Source organism: Patagioenas fasciata, chromosome 9 (genome assembly GCF_037038585.1).
Source record: "Patagioenas fasciata isolate bPatFas1 chromosome 9, bPatFas1.hap1, whole genome shotgun sequence".
Taxonomy (NCBI): Eukaryota; Metazoa; Chordata; class Aves; order Columbiformes; family Columbidae; genus Patagioenas; species Patagioenas fasciata.
The window spans coordinates 15580761-15594781 of NC_092528.1; the positions used below are offsets into that span (position 1 = coordinate 15580761).

General features: G+C 38.8%; 2 protein-coding genes across 7 annotated transcripts in view; one reads left to right on the forward strand and one right to left on the reverse strand.

The window, feature by feature from the left end:
• The window catches only part of RASA2 (RAS p21 protein activator 2), a 423219-nt gene that overhangs the window by 243891 nt on the left and 165307 nt on the right, over positions 1-14021 (forward strand). The gene's annotated exons all lie outside the window — the stretch shown is intronic.
• The window catches only part of TRIP12 (thyroid hormone receptor interactor 12), an 80279-nt gene that overhangs the window by 47552 nt on the left and 18706 nt on the right, over positions 1-14021 (reverse strand). For all 6 annotated transcript variants that reach the window (XM_065844230.2, XM_065844229.2, XM_071812507.1 and 3 more), the window contains exon 2: positions 5807-5953. In XM_065844230.2, coding sequence (XP_065700302.1) covers positions 5807-5904 — 98 coding nt within the window. In that variant the 5' untranslated portion in view covers positions 5905-5953. The remainder of the gene's footprint in view (positions 1-5806; positions 5954-14021) is intronic.

Consider the following 14021-nt stretch of genomic DNA (forward strand, 5'->3'; position numbering starts at 1 on the left):
GGATTGTGAATACTGTATTGTGCAGAATATTTGCATTTGCTTTATTGACTTCATCCATCAAATTATCAGTAGAAATACCACTCATAGCCAGAGCAGAAATGTTACACTAGAAACAGAGGAGGGGAGTCAAAACTGATGAGGATTTTTTTTTTTAATTTGACTTTTAAAGACCTACTGTGCTCTCACTTCTCATTCTTTGAGCTTAATCATTCACCTTGCATGTGTTGCAAACAAAGTACACAAGACAATTGTACATGCAGTAGCGTGTCAGTTAAACAGAGCATGACATTAACCCCCCTTATACAATGGCAAGCAGAATGACAACTTGGAGAGACTGCAGGACTAAATTAAAAGAAATTTAACCATACATCAACTAACAAGTATCATTTTCCCAATTTATATTCAGTTTGCAATAGCTTGCTTAAGGTCTTGTTAAAAGTTAACTTACATACAAAGGTAGTCAGAACAGTCTGATGAGCTAGAAACAAAAAAGGTAATGCTTGGAGAACCAAGTGCATGGGCACCTGGAAGATCTGATTGTTGTTAAAGGCTGTAAGCTACCTATATTTTTGCCCATAATTCAAGGCTTTTAAATAATGACTTCCCCAGTTACAAGATCTTTATTCTTTCTGATTGAAGTATCATTCATTTAAGAGCTTCATTTAAACAAATATTCTAGCAACAACTATTTTGAGAAGCTAAATTCCTCATTAATGACAACAAAACATAAGGTATTAATGAGCTTGTGTTTCTCCATTTCCATTTGCAGGGGCAAGCTTAGGAAGACTTTTGCTGCACCTTCAAATGTTGTTTTTATTTAGTTTGTCTGCTTGGGGTTTTTTTGTGAGCTCTGTTGTTAAAGACCATTTCATAACCCACTCCAAGGCTTCACTCAATTGGGCCAAGCTGTCTGCTGCTACATATTCTAATTCCCAGGTAGACACTCAGTTTAGAGTAACACACATACAGAAGTTGACAAGTGAGCACCATTTAGTTTGCAGTGTTTCTATAAACTATCTCCTGGAAACCGCCAGCCTTTCCCCACTTCTTAGCAAAACCAAAATAAAGAACCAACTAGAACCTGTCCCCAAAGAGTTACTCTGTGCATATACAAAAAACCCACACACAAAATGAAACACACAACATACCTTTTGAACTTAGTTAACAAGCGAAGTGTTTCATCTAAGTCATGTTCCTCAGCAGCTGAGTGAGATATTAAATGCTTCCAAATACGAAGTCTAAAAAACTAAACACCCTTTTACTTCTGTCAAAAGTGAGATTTAAAAAAAAGCAATACCACAGATGAAATAAACTGTAAAAAACCCCCTACTTTCCCTCCTCAGAAATACTCTACCTGTTGTCCCCACCAATTTAAATGTTAAGTTTAGCTTTTACACAAGTCTTGGGGCAAGATGTTAACAGTTAATCTATTACCAAGACTCGTCTGAAACCAAATCTGTTCAGAACAGAAGCAGTATAACTGAAAAAAGCATTCTTTTTTGCTTTAGTATTTGAAAAAAGTCAGTGTTAAATGTTTTCCAGATTCTGCTTATACCATGTTCTCTATGCAGCTAACAAGGATCTCTTCGCCTCTAGTCCCAAATGCCTAAGATCATGTATATATTATAGTCTGACAACTTAAAATTTCTATAAAGTGTCATACTTTCATACACAATTGCAACAGCATAGCAGTCATTTATGTCTAATTGCTATCCTACTTAAACACCACTGTTCCTAAAGATTTCACAATAGTGACAATATGCAGATTAAAAAAAATAAGTGCCACTGTCATTTCATGCCACTAAAAAAAAATTTAAACATTTTTGCAGCACTAGTAAATAGGTCTAGCACATAGCACCACTTCCATTACTCCATACCAACGTACGAAGCATTGCTTACAACTGAAAGGAACAGGCAACCACACACTTCGAGAAAATATCTTACTGTGTGCCTTACCATATTATTTCCAAATTGCTCTCATTCAAAGTAACTACTATGGCATCACTGGGAACTTAAGCCACGAGGGCACAATTCTTCACCACACAGGGAAAGAGTGCTCTCATTGATGCATCTGCTTCCCACTCCTCTTGGGTTTACTGCTGCAATGGGAAGCTTCAGTATCATTATTGCTTCCTTACAAACCTGCAAAGAGTCACCCTTCAATGGAAAGTGCTAGAAGAGATAGTTCAGTAAGGCCAGTAAGAACTATAATATCCGTAAGACCAGAAAGCCATCCAAAGCACAAAAATTTTTCAACATCACTACTGACAACAGAAAGTGAAAAATCACATTAGTCTAACTTAACCAAGGCTGATTTGGTTCTGTGCATACATGGAGGAGAGGACAGTTCACCAGTTTATACACCTGTCTGCAAACACACATCACTTGCTTCTTTTAGAGTTAAAAGCACACCACATAGATACTAAGTTTACTTCCAATTTGTGCCACAGTCATCTTTCTACACAGTCTATGAGCCTAGCACCATTTGGATTTTTTGTATGTTTGCTTGGTTTGGGGTTTTGTTTATTTTGTTGTTTGGGGGTTTTCGGTTGTGGTTTTTTTTTTTAAACAAATGTAATTGTTAAAAAAAAAAAAAATCAAACACTTAAAGCTCATATCAAGTTACTGTGTTGAGTATGAAATTGCTGGTAAAACTCCAGCAAAAAACACAAGGGCTTCCTCCATTCATTTTGACTGCAAGTATTAATGTTATTAGGATGACATCAAAGAGGTCCACTCTAGAAGAAAATGAGTTTGCATTGTTGCTTCCAGGTTAAGACAAATCTGCCAGTATTAGATGCCATGGTTTACATAATAGACCAGAGAGAAGTTTGGAATTCCCCAAGTCTTCATACAAGTGAAAAGTAGCCATTCAGCAAGTTAAACCAGTAAAGTTTTATTAAAATAGCTTTAAGCTGCAAAAGGGCCAAAGACTATAGAAAGACATGCATAGCATTTCACCTTGGAAGTGCTATCATTCTCCAGCCTCTCCTTTCTAACACCTTCCTCAACTGCAGTCTATTTAAGGGTTCACTCCAGTCAGAGCACAAGAGAGGCTATTACAAAGCGGTTTGGCTATACTACCAATGTTATACAACCACCTACGTTACATTAGCGGACTGTACTAAGTCTGAAATTACAGTACAAGCGACAAACTGGACAAACTCTCCAAGTTTTGTATTTTCAAAATGCGTGCACCTTAGCCACAAGAAAGCTTTAAGAAAAACAGCTGCTGCATTTCCAGCATTTAGAAAGCTATTTATACAATGCACAAATGTAATCAAGTACACAAGTTCAGACAGTATTGAAACTTGTCCTTGCTCAAAGGGCTATGATCGCATATCTATAACCAAAGTGAAGTAACCTTCTCCAACACTTTAAAAGGTGTGGCCCTTAAGTTTGCTTATAAACTTTGTGGCTAATTTTAGGCAAGAACCTCCTACAGGCTCACATCACTGCTTAATTCCTTGTACAATATTAGTTTTTGTTTTGTGGGGGATTTTCAGGGTTGTGTTTGTGTATTGGGTTTGTTTTGTGGTGTTTTTTTTTTTTTTTTTTTCAAGAAACACATGGATCTAAGAGTGGCTGAATAAAATCTCATACTACCTGTACCACAACATCAACAAGTAGTGCAGATCAATAGAAGAAAGCTTCTGAAGTGGGATACTTGCCATTAAGGACCAATGTCCACCATGCATGTATTTCCATGATTCCTACTTCGACACAGGCCAGATTACAACACCAAGCGACCAGGACACATGAACTGCTCTCCTAGAGCACAACTTCCACTTTAGTTTCATTCAAAAGATTTAGTTCAAGCGCTCCAAGGCCATGCCACGATGTCAGCCAAAGCACAGCAGGTGAGGATGACAAATTTGCTTCACAAGAACACTCTCAACTTAAAATATTAACACAGATGCATCATAATTTCATACTTATTTGGACAATATGAGCATAACTATGAAACTGGTCTTCTCACTGTTTGTTCATTTTACTTAAATCATTTTACAGCAGAAATCAAAGTTTCGAGCTACGACTGACAAGTGTAAGAACGAACAAAATAAGCTTAATGTCTCAAGTATCCCCAAAAAACTAATGTAAGAGTAGGTTTATTCGGTTGTGAGGGGTTTTTTGATGCTTGTTCAGAGATGGAAAGGCAAGGAAAGGGTCTGTTCTACAGAGTCCACATTTTCAAAGAGGATTGTATAATAAGCTTCCATCCTCCTTACTTAAGCAAAGAGCTTTGGTTTTGATAAAGGTCTAACACAGTTCAGGAGTGAAACACACTCTTGCTCTTGGAAGTCTGACTGACACAGACTTGGTGAAGGGTGGATGAGGTCCAGTCATTTGACAAGCTGCACCTTGAACCATTGTGTGATAGAACAAGTAACAGACCTCATTGCACCAGAATCCATGTAAGTAACTTTCTCATAAGAAAATAGTGCTACCCCTAAAATTCTTTCATTTGTCTGACTCACTGTAGATATTTAAAAAAACAACCCCCAACCCCATAACTTGCCTCTAGCTTTTTAGTCTAAGGAGAAGGTTATTCACCCCATGTCAAGGTCAGTGTAAAAAGGGGTGGTAGGGCAATATCTAACTTAAATATCCATTCAGATGTAGGGATAACAGAGAATTGAATGAAGGGTTCACCATGCCTCAGTTAAAGAATTGAGTATTCTCCAAAATCAGTGCTAACTTGCAAAATAATCACCTACATAAGGCAGCAACTTCCCCCTCCTTATGCTACAGGAACCCAGGACAGAAGCCTTGTGTTTATCATCTGCTTTTCTGTTTGTACAGAAGAGAGTGGTTTAGCAAAAGTTAGGCTACATTCTACAGATAGAATTATTCCCCCCAAGGTTCCTTCAAAGAACAGCTAGCCTCCTTCATTCATTCAACAGTGACCTTGTTCACAGTCAGACTACATGCTAGTAAGAACTACACTTCATCTTCACTATACATTATAGCCCAGTTCTTTTAGAGTAAAAAACTTTATATTTTGTGCCACTGACCCGAAATACTTTAATACTCTTACAGCAAAAAAGCAAAGCCCAAGACATAGACATTCAAACAACTGCACCAGTATAGCTTCTGAAGAAGCAGAATAGAGACAGATGCTGCCCACCATGATACTATAACCTTTCTTCATTAGACGAATATTTTAACAAAATTAAATGAAGACTTATCCATACAGGTCAATCACTCGGAGTACTCTCAACTCCTTAAAGGACATGGCAATAATTATAGTCAGCACCCACAGAAAAGTTTCAAGGATCTTCTTTGTTCTGCATTGCAGAGGCAACCACTTATACAACAAATACAACCTGGCCCACTCACTCACTAGTGCAAGTATATTAATGATGACAAACCTCATTCTTGAATTACTCATAAGATGCACAGGATTAACATGGAGTGGAAGGGAACAGAAAGGTGCCAGTTATTCAGTCTTCTCTAATAGAGACATGTATTTTCCCAGATTCACAGTCTCCTTGTTTACCCCTCCACATATTTTTGTTATCAGGGAAGGAAGAAAGAAGGAATTTGTTACTATCTGTGATTTGTGGACTACCACTCCATTGCACTTTTTCCTTATAGATCTACTACTGCTATTCTAGCTGAACAGGCATGATAGTGAGTTATCTATGTTTTCACCCCACGCAATAACAGTACAGATAGCATTTCAAGGGCAAAAAGACTTTATGCAAGTGTCAGTGGTTGGATTGTAGGGTGGAAAACTTCATTCTCTAAATCACAACAACTTTGCTTTTATACATTAAAACATACTCATAGATAATAGTCATACCTTCCTCCTACTGCGTCGTCTTGTGGCTGGGCCCCAGCAGTGTTCCTCTGTGAACGTCGCAGTGACCCCCCTGGATTGTTATTAGGCCGGTTGGACATTGGCACCTCTCTCCTGAAGGGACATACCCTTTCTAGACACTATCATTCACTGAAAGACAAGAGAGAGACAGTCATAAGACACATGACATGAAGGCTCGCAGCCATGCCTCAAGAGGCAAATTTAAGTTTTTGCTTAAACAATAGTATTTTAAGACAAAAACCTGACAATTTTTAGTTAAAGGGGACACGGACCAAGTTTCTTCTCAAGAGCATTTAGATCCTTAAAACAGAGCAGCCAGTTTTCAGTACACATAGCACAGACAACCTGTTGGACCAGATGACCTTCAAAGGTTCCTTCCAACGCAATCTCTTCTACGAGGCCATGCGTGTTTTCTGGCAGGGTTCTATGATTACTTTAAGGAGACAAGACACATGCAATTTAGGAGAACCTGTATTTATTGACATTAAGGAAGAAAACACTAACTAGCAAAACTCAAGGCTTGATAGAGAGCAAAAGTATTTCATGATTTTAACTCTTAGTTTAGGAGATGACAAAGCCAGTTTCAAGAGTAAGCGGTAGTATCCACAAGATCACAGAAGTAACTTAACTATTGTGGTTTTAAAACAGTTTCTTTCTCTAATCAGATTTTTGCAACTTCTATTCCTGTAATGAAAGATACACAGTAATTCAGGAAAAAAGACCTAGCTATATAAACAAGTTTCATTAGTGGAAAAGACAGAAGTGAGACAGAAGAATTAATGAGCATACACAATTATTAAAAAAAATAATATGGCTTTGTATTACTACTTTTGGAATGGCTTTGTGACTGCTAGAGGACTACAGATAATCTTTTGATAGTTACTTATGGAAGACAACCATAAAACCCAGCTGCAGCCATTACAAAGAGGCATTTCAAGATCAAGCCTCTGCAAAGAGAGGTAACTTTTGTTATCGTGCGCTAAGTTGGTATTTCTATGCATAGGGCATAGTAACAGGACTGTAAACAGCAAATCTAGTTTTACTGCTTCCAATTGCATGGAACCTGGTTAAAAAAACCACCACCACCACACAACAACAACAAAAAACACAAAACATGCACACACCATGGTATTTGCAGGTGAAAAAAGCCACAAGTAGAAAAATAACCAAAGTTTAAGAACACAACAGTCTATATGCTGATTCAGCATCTATTAAATCTATAGCACAGTCGGCAAGGAACCTTCCAGGAAAAAGTTGCAGATAACTAAGGTCTGGTTCAAATTCAAATGCTCCCAATAAACAAAATAACTCTAAAGACCTGGAATTGTCAGTAATGCCAGAAAATACTTCACTGTAACTGTCTACTCTGAAAGACCCTACCGAAATAAACAAAAGGGGTAGGGAGGGAATTACCATAGGCCACAGGAAACCAGGCACATAAATTGTTTTAACATAAACCATTACCTCAAATACCTAATACATGCCAAAAGGAACATGCATGCAATCAAGAATCCTGCACACCACAAGAAGTTAGTGATGAGAATCCTACCAGCTTAGATTTAGTCTCCCAGTTAGCATGCCAAAAATATGTTAAATAAGCTCCAGAAATTAAAAAGAATACAAATTAAGCAGAAGAATTGCACCCCATCCTAAACCCCACATCACAGGAATTGAAAGCATCTTTTGAAAGTTCTTCTGTTCTTTCCACTAAGAGGTCCAACACAGCAGTAGACAGCAAAAGCAGAAAGATAATTAACAAATTTTGTCTTTACCTTATGCTTATGAACTTGAAAGAATGTAAGTAGAGCAAACAATACACAATCCCACAAAATACAGTTGTTTAATAAGCCTCATGGTTAGAAGTCTTGACTGGGAAGTTGAGAAAGCTGTTGACCCTACTCCTCAGAAGCTGAGCTTTCCCTCTTCATGATTATTTCTCTTACCCTTACTCCTTAGTCACAGCAAATACTCCCACTAACAGAAAGGTTTAAAGCTTTTAAGTAAAAAATGACACTTTCAGTCTACAACTTCTTCTATTTTAGAGCACAAAAGAATTGACAATGGAACAGAAGAAGCCTGCTATAGCTGGTATTTATTCCAGCTTGCTGGTGCAGCCAGAAGACAGATCGGTCAGGCTGAGGAACGCATAAGCAACAGTGTTCTGTGCAGAGCCCACCGCAGGTGCAGGCCCAGGAACATTAACCAGGCTGAACACAGCTCCAGTGCTATCCAAGTGGTCTAGCTGAAGTCCATCACAGGCATTGCCAAATGCCATCATGCATTCTCTATTTCTTTGTAGTCATACATCAAATGAAAAAAAATCTCTTCATAAACATCAGCATGGAAGCACAGTTTGTGCATTTTCTGAAAGGCAGAAGTAGTGTTCTCTCCTGTAGAAAGGTCAACGGAAGTTGGAATTGGGGCATGACACCAAACTATCAGTCATGCTATGAAATGGTTGCCATAGATCTATTGTATCACCCCATAGTGACTGTAAGAAGAACGTGCATTCCAACAGGTTTTATTCTGTAAGGAGCAGTGCGCACTCCAGAGCTCTGTTAAGTCAGCCACATGCCTCCCCACCTAGGGCCACGACATGCACTCCTCCATAAAAACATCACACAGGCAATCCTGGTGCTGTCGAGGGAAACTTTAAACTAAAGTTGATCTGTCTGGGTCAGCCAGACACTTTAAGTAACCTGTGCTTCAGAGTTATGCAGCAGCATGTTGTCATACACATGATATTTTCAGCTGTGTAGAAGAATGAAGTGGCAGCTGTTTTACCCTGGAAGGCATCTGTCAAATCAAGACGATGTCCAGAGTTAACTTCTATATTGAAACTTCTCAACCTGGTGTTTCTTACTGTGCAGCGTGTTACCAGATGACTCCCAGTTTGCTTTTAAATATAATGCTGCTTCATGCTCCGGCTATGACCTTTAACAACAAAACATGAACTGAAGTCTCATTGCAAGCCACACAATACCATGTGCCCAGTTAGTCCAATAGGAAAGACCTTTTTAGTGGGTCACAACTGTCTTTCACATGCTAAAAGGACAAGAGCCCTGAGCTTCCTAAAACAGAAGTGTTCTCATTCAGACTTGTTCCTCCACCTGTAAGCCTCACTCTCAGCACCTGGTTTATTGTTCCCCCTCTCTGGTTCCATAAATTCAAAGGAGATGCACAGCCCAGTAGATGAGCTGAATGTGCCAGTGCAGTCCTGTCACACTGTAAGACCATTTCCTCAACTACATTGAACATTCTCTCCACACCCACAATAAGAAAAGCTACAATTGTACATCAGACTTCCATGCTCCACTTGACAGGCTTTGCAATTTAAGAATTTAAGTTCTCTTCTGGCATAAAGTTTTCTGTTAACAAGCCATTTTAATGTTTCACAACCCCATATTCCTAGCTGTAATTATGCCAAAGCACTGGCCCATAGATGCTCTCCTCATAAGCAGACTCTTAAGATTGAAGATGAATACTAAAAACCAACATTTCGAATAAACCCACAACATGTCTTCTGAAGACATCTAACAGCACTGGTATACAATTGTTATCTTGAATAATATTCTTGAGTTTCAGTAAACACTGTTCGATTGCAATTTGTTAGCATACAGGAAAGCAACTAGAACTAATATCCACAGACCTAACACACCTCTTACAAACACTATAGCTAATGTATAGCAAACGTATTACTTTGAGAGGTTCCAGAGGAACACAAGATACAAAAAACACCTGTTGACTTGCAGTGAAGCCTTTACCTTTCTTCTGACAGAAAAGTCAACAGGAAATGACTGACACTTTTCCATATCTTCGAAGCAAACACAGGAAACAGCAACTACAGAACAAGCCTGCATTGGCTTTCACTTAACACCCAAAAGCACTCCTGAAGGACACAGAACTGATGTAGGCTACAGAAAAGAAGAGAAAATGAGTAAACTGAAGAACTCCAGCAGGCTCCAGAGTCACTAATAGGATACAAGGCAAACCAGTAACAACCCCTGTTAAAAATGGAATTGAACACTTTCACAAGAAAAGGGCTTCCTTAATCTACTTGTATAAGCTCTGAAACTTGTTTGGTTTTGATCAGGGTTTTTTTGGTGGTTTGTTTTTTGGGGGCTTAATGTTCTTTGCAAGAGCCTTGGTAGTACAATAAATGCACTTGCAATCCAGTTTCCTGAATATTTAAGGATATGGCTAACACCTCTGCTATAGCACTCCATTATAATGCCTGTTATCTGCTTGGAGTTAAGTACACTGGTCAGCATATTTTCTCTTTTGTACCCTGGCCCAAAAATCAGCACTGCAGCAAGTCAGCTTCTCAAACTTGCAAAGGCTTGGTGCCCTGAAGTCAGTATTAGGCAAAAAGGGGGAAGAAGCAAGAGACAGAAGGATGTTTATATGCCTTGTAAATTCAGAACATTTTCTTCCAGTAAGTTACACATCTTGCCAGCCAGAACCCAGAGTGCAGTGTACTTATCGTAAAACATTAAGACTTCAGATTTGTATTTCTTCATTGCAATGCAGGTAACATTAGTTTACTTGATAGTTGTATCTGTGACAAATCTAGTCAGTTAAACACACAAGCATACAACACATTTAAGAGTTGATAATTAAATTTCAACTAAACTGCAGAACATACTGCATATGGTTCAGTAACTACCACTTTGGTTTGGACCTACATTACTTCATTTTAAACTGATCTCATAGCTGCACCTCATTTTTGCTCACTGCTCACAAGTTTATCCTCATTTACCCGCAAACATACACACCTATTTTCTTGCCTTGCAAGCAAGCACTTGCAAGCTCTCCATCACTTCTACTACTTCACCAGCTGACTCAGAAATTCATTATTAAGATGACTTTTTAGTTCAGTTAGTTGCTTTTAACTGAGTCTTGTGCAGCTGATTTTGATACAGTAGTTTTTACTATACTCTCTAAACTCAATCGTTATCCACTCCGCCCAGTTCCCCAGTTCCACTGCAGTCCCCACCTCCAAACATAAATTCCATGTCAAAGCTCCATGCAGGCAGAAGCTTGTATTTTCAGTTCAGCAGCCTCTCATCCCTTCTGCTTGTAGAAATAGTTCATGGAATAATTCAGGGAGTGGGTACAACAATATACTCAAGTTTTACTAGAAAACTTTTCTGTAAGATCTCCCAAACTCTCATAATCCCTTCCCCTTCTTCTCAACAGCAAATTTGGATACACAAACAAGGGAAAGATATATTGTCCGATGAGTTGCAAGATGCTGCAAGGCAGATTTCAGCTGTGTTCATGCAAATCCTGAGTTACTCAGCTGCATGAAAGCATTAGCCTTAAGGAATGACAAGCTTTTCTTCTTCCAACATAGCACAAGTTACCACTTATTTTCTTATCTGCTTCCATCTCTACCTTCTCCCCATTAATGGCCATAAGTTGTCAACAAGATGTAAAGATGCTACAGTACACTGAGGCTTACCTGCTGCACTGCATCTAATGATGTAAAATTCACATGGTGACTTATCAGATAAACTTCTTTTGATACAGAAACTACACAAGATTTCACCAAATCATACATCAAGCTGGACTGTATTCTTTTTGTATTCTCTCCCTCCAAGGCTAAAGAAAAAAAATTTCAAAAAGCTACAGACAGAGAAATACATGCTAACTAGAGCAAATTGGGTACATAGAGAAGTCTTCAGGACAAACAAGATTTTACAGCCTCCTAGTATTGTAACATTACATCACTGCTGGGAAGCCAGAAAAACAGGTATCAAGGAAGTTTCTTCTTAGAACAAGCATGTTAGGTGGTAAGGAAACAGATTTCTACACCTCCTTCACCACAGAATTTCTACAAACTTAAATAGCTGCATCACTTCTGCCAGCTCTCTTGGAAGACAATAATAATTGACTGGAAGACGAGCAGAGTTTAACAGCATACAGAAGCAAACTCTTCAGATCTGATGCCTTTTTGATGCAGGGTTCAACTGGAATATAAGAGTTAAGTTAGAATCATTATAATAGCCTTGTTTGGAAAGGAGCTCTCAAAATCATCTGGTCCAACCTCCTGTTGAACATAAGTCCTTAGATTACATTAGAGCTCTCTCAGTCCGCTGAGACATGACAAATTACAACCATGACAACAAAACACTGAGTTCTGAGCAATAGCAAAAAAGCAAATGGTGAATCATGAGAGATACCCTGAAGAAAGGGGAAAAAATATGCCAAATTAGATATGACATCAAAACATCACGCCAGACAAAGGCATGCAGAGAAGACAGTAACAGACTACCAGGAAATAGTATTTTTAGCAGAAGCACTTGATAAAAAGGTCATGCAATAGGTGTCAGCTCAAGTAACCTGATATGTAGATGTAAACATAGATGTGTAGATGTACAGGTGTGCATCCTCAACAAGGACAACCTCTCCAAGAAGAAAAGAAAACTCTGGCCCTGTTCCTCACCACAATCACACAACTCAGAAAGCATTCCCTCCCCTTTGGTTCCTCAAAAACACAATCCAGTAACCTGGACTAAGATGAAGTAGTAAGCAAAATGGGCATGTAAGCTACAAACAAAGGATTCCAGTCACTGAAGACATGATAGAATTAGGACTAGCTCACTTGTCCAGTTTTACACTAGGTAACTTTAGACAATACATAAGCCATTAACCAGAGACAGATTTTTTTCCAAACTGCTGACAAAAAAAAAGCTTCAGCACACTCTTACATTCATTTACAATGGAATAGTTTAATTCAGCTACTCCGATTAGAGTAGAAGCATTTCTTAACCATTTCAAAATTACCTGATGTATTGAAAGAGATATGAATACCACAGTAAACTTCTCAAATGCCAGTAGACCATAAATACACACAAGCTAAGGGTTACACAGGAGAAAAATAAAAAATATTTGGTAAAGGAACAGGAGTTACCCATGTTCCACTGAGTTTACAACAGAAAGTCATCAGAAGATGATGGCAACCTTTGTGCCTTGCTCCATTAGGAAAACATCAGCTTTCCCTTACACAGTCTTTCAAAAGCTCAGACATTGCCCAGCCTTCTAGCTGAGACAGTGGCCATGCAGAAAGGCACCTTCCCTGAATCAGTAAAACAAGTTGCTAGGAACTTGAAAGGATGTAACCACCAGATTACCACTCTCCAGACTGCATCTATGTGTATATGTCTATAAAGATCTATAGACAAAAATTAGGAAGATAATGTCTTGACATGGAAGAGAAAGGGAAAAGGGCTAAAAATATCTTCAGTTGTGATCTCACGGTTCAGAACTAGGGAGAACTACACTGCTAATTGGCAGTTGGAGGTAATGAGTATTCTAACTGAAGACTTACAAGTTCCACAGGAGATAAAAACACTGAAAATTCAGAACTCTGAAAAAATGCACAACACTGCTCACTAGAAGGTGGCCCAGGTTGTTAGGACTGTGTGATCCAAGAGGTTATAGACTCCATAACCCCAACCCAGTAAGGTAGCACCCCTACCTACTGACTTCTGTTTGGTGAAAGAACTGGAAGAAATCTGTGCAAAAGATAGCACAAGATACCATGTAGTCTGGGGTCAAGTATTGTTTAAGGCAAAATCTAAATATACACAATCATATGTTCCAGTATGGATAAGAACAGTTTTGTGAAAGTGGGAAAACATTCCAAGTTGCAGAAGCCAAACAGCCTTCCCTGCTTCAAGCAGGTCAGCTGAAGCTGAATTCTGAGACTGCAGAGACCTTTTGCTGGGCCTGGTGCAGAAAAGCAAACTGTCTTCAATGACCTGAAAAAAAGCTTAAACTTTGTTCCATAAAGACTGACACCAAGCACCCATCATTGGTTTAGAAAGCAAACAGTGGATTGGCCTATGCACCACAGCCAGAACCTCAGTGAGTCCTTCTGGGCTGTGGAAAGTCAAACAGAAATAGCAAAAGAGGCACTACTCAAAACTATAGAGAAGCACAGGTTATCACTGGCAGGTGGCTTTATAATGAGTCAACAGTACAACTGACTGCCCAAGAATTTTAACAGCTCAAGAACCAAGGGACACCTATGCATGGAGGGGAGGGCCACAAATTCGCCAAAAAAAAAAAAGCACCTGCAGAAGTTAGCAGAACATTCAGGTTTATTTGGATAGTCTAAAGGAACTGAAAAAAAAATGCTGCTTGTGTTCTATTCTGTATATGATTGTACAGGATAGAAATACAAGCTCAG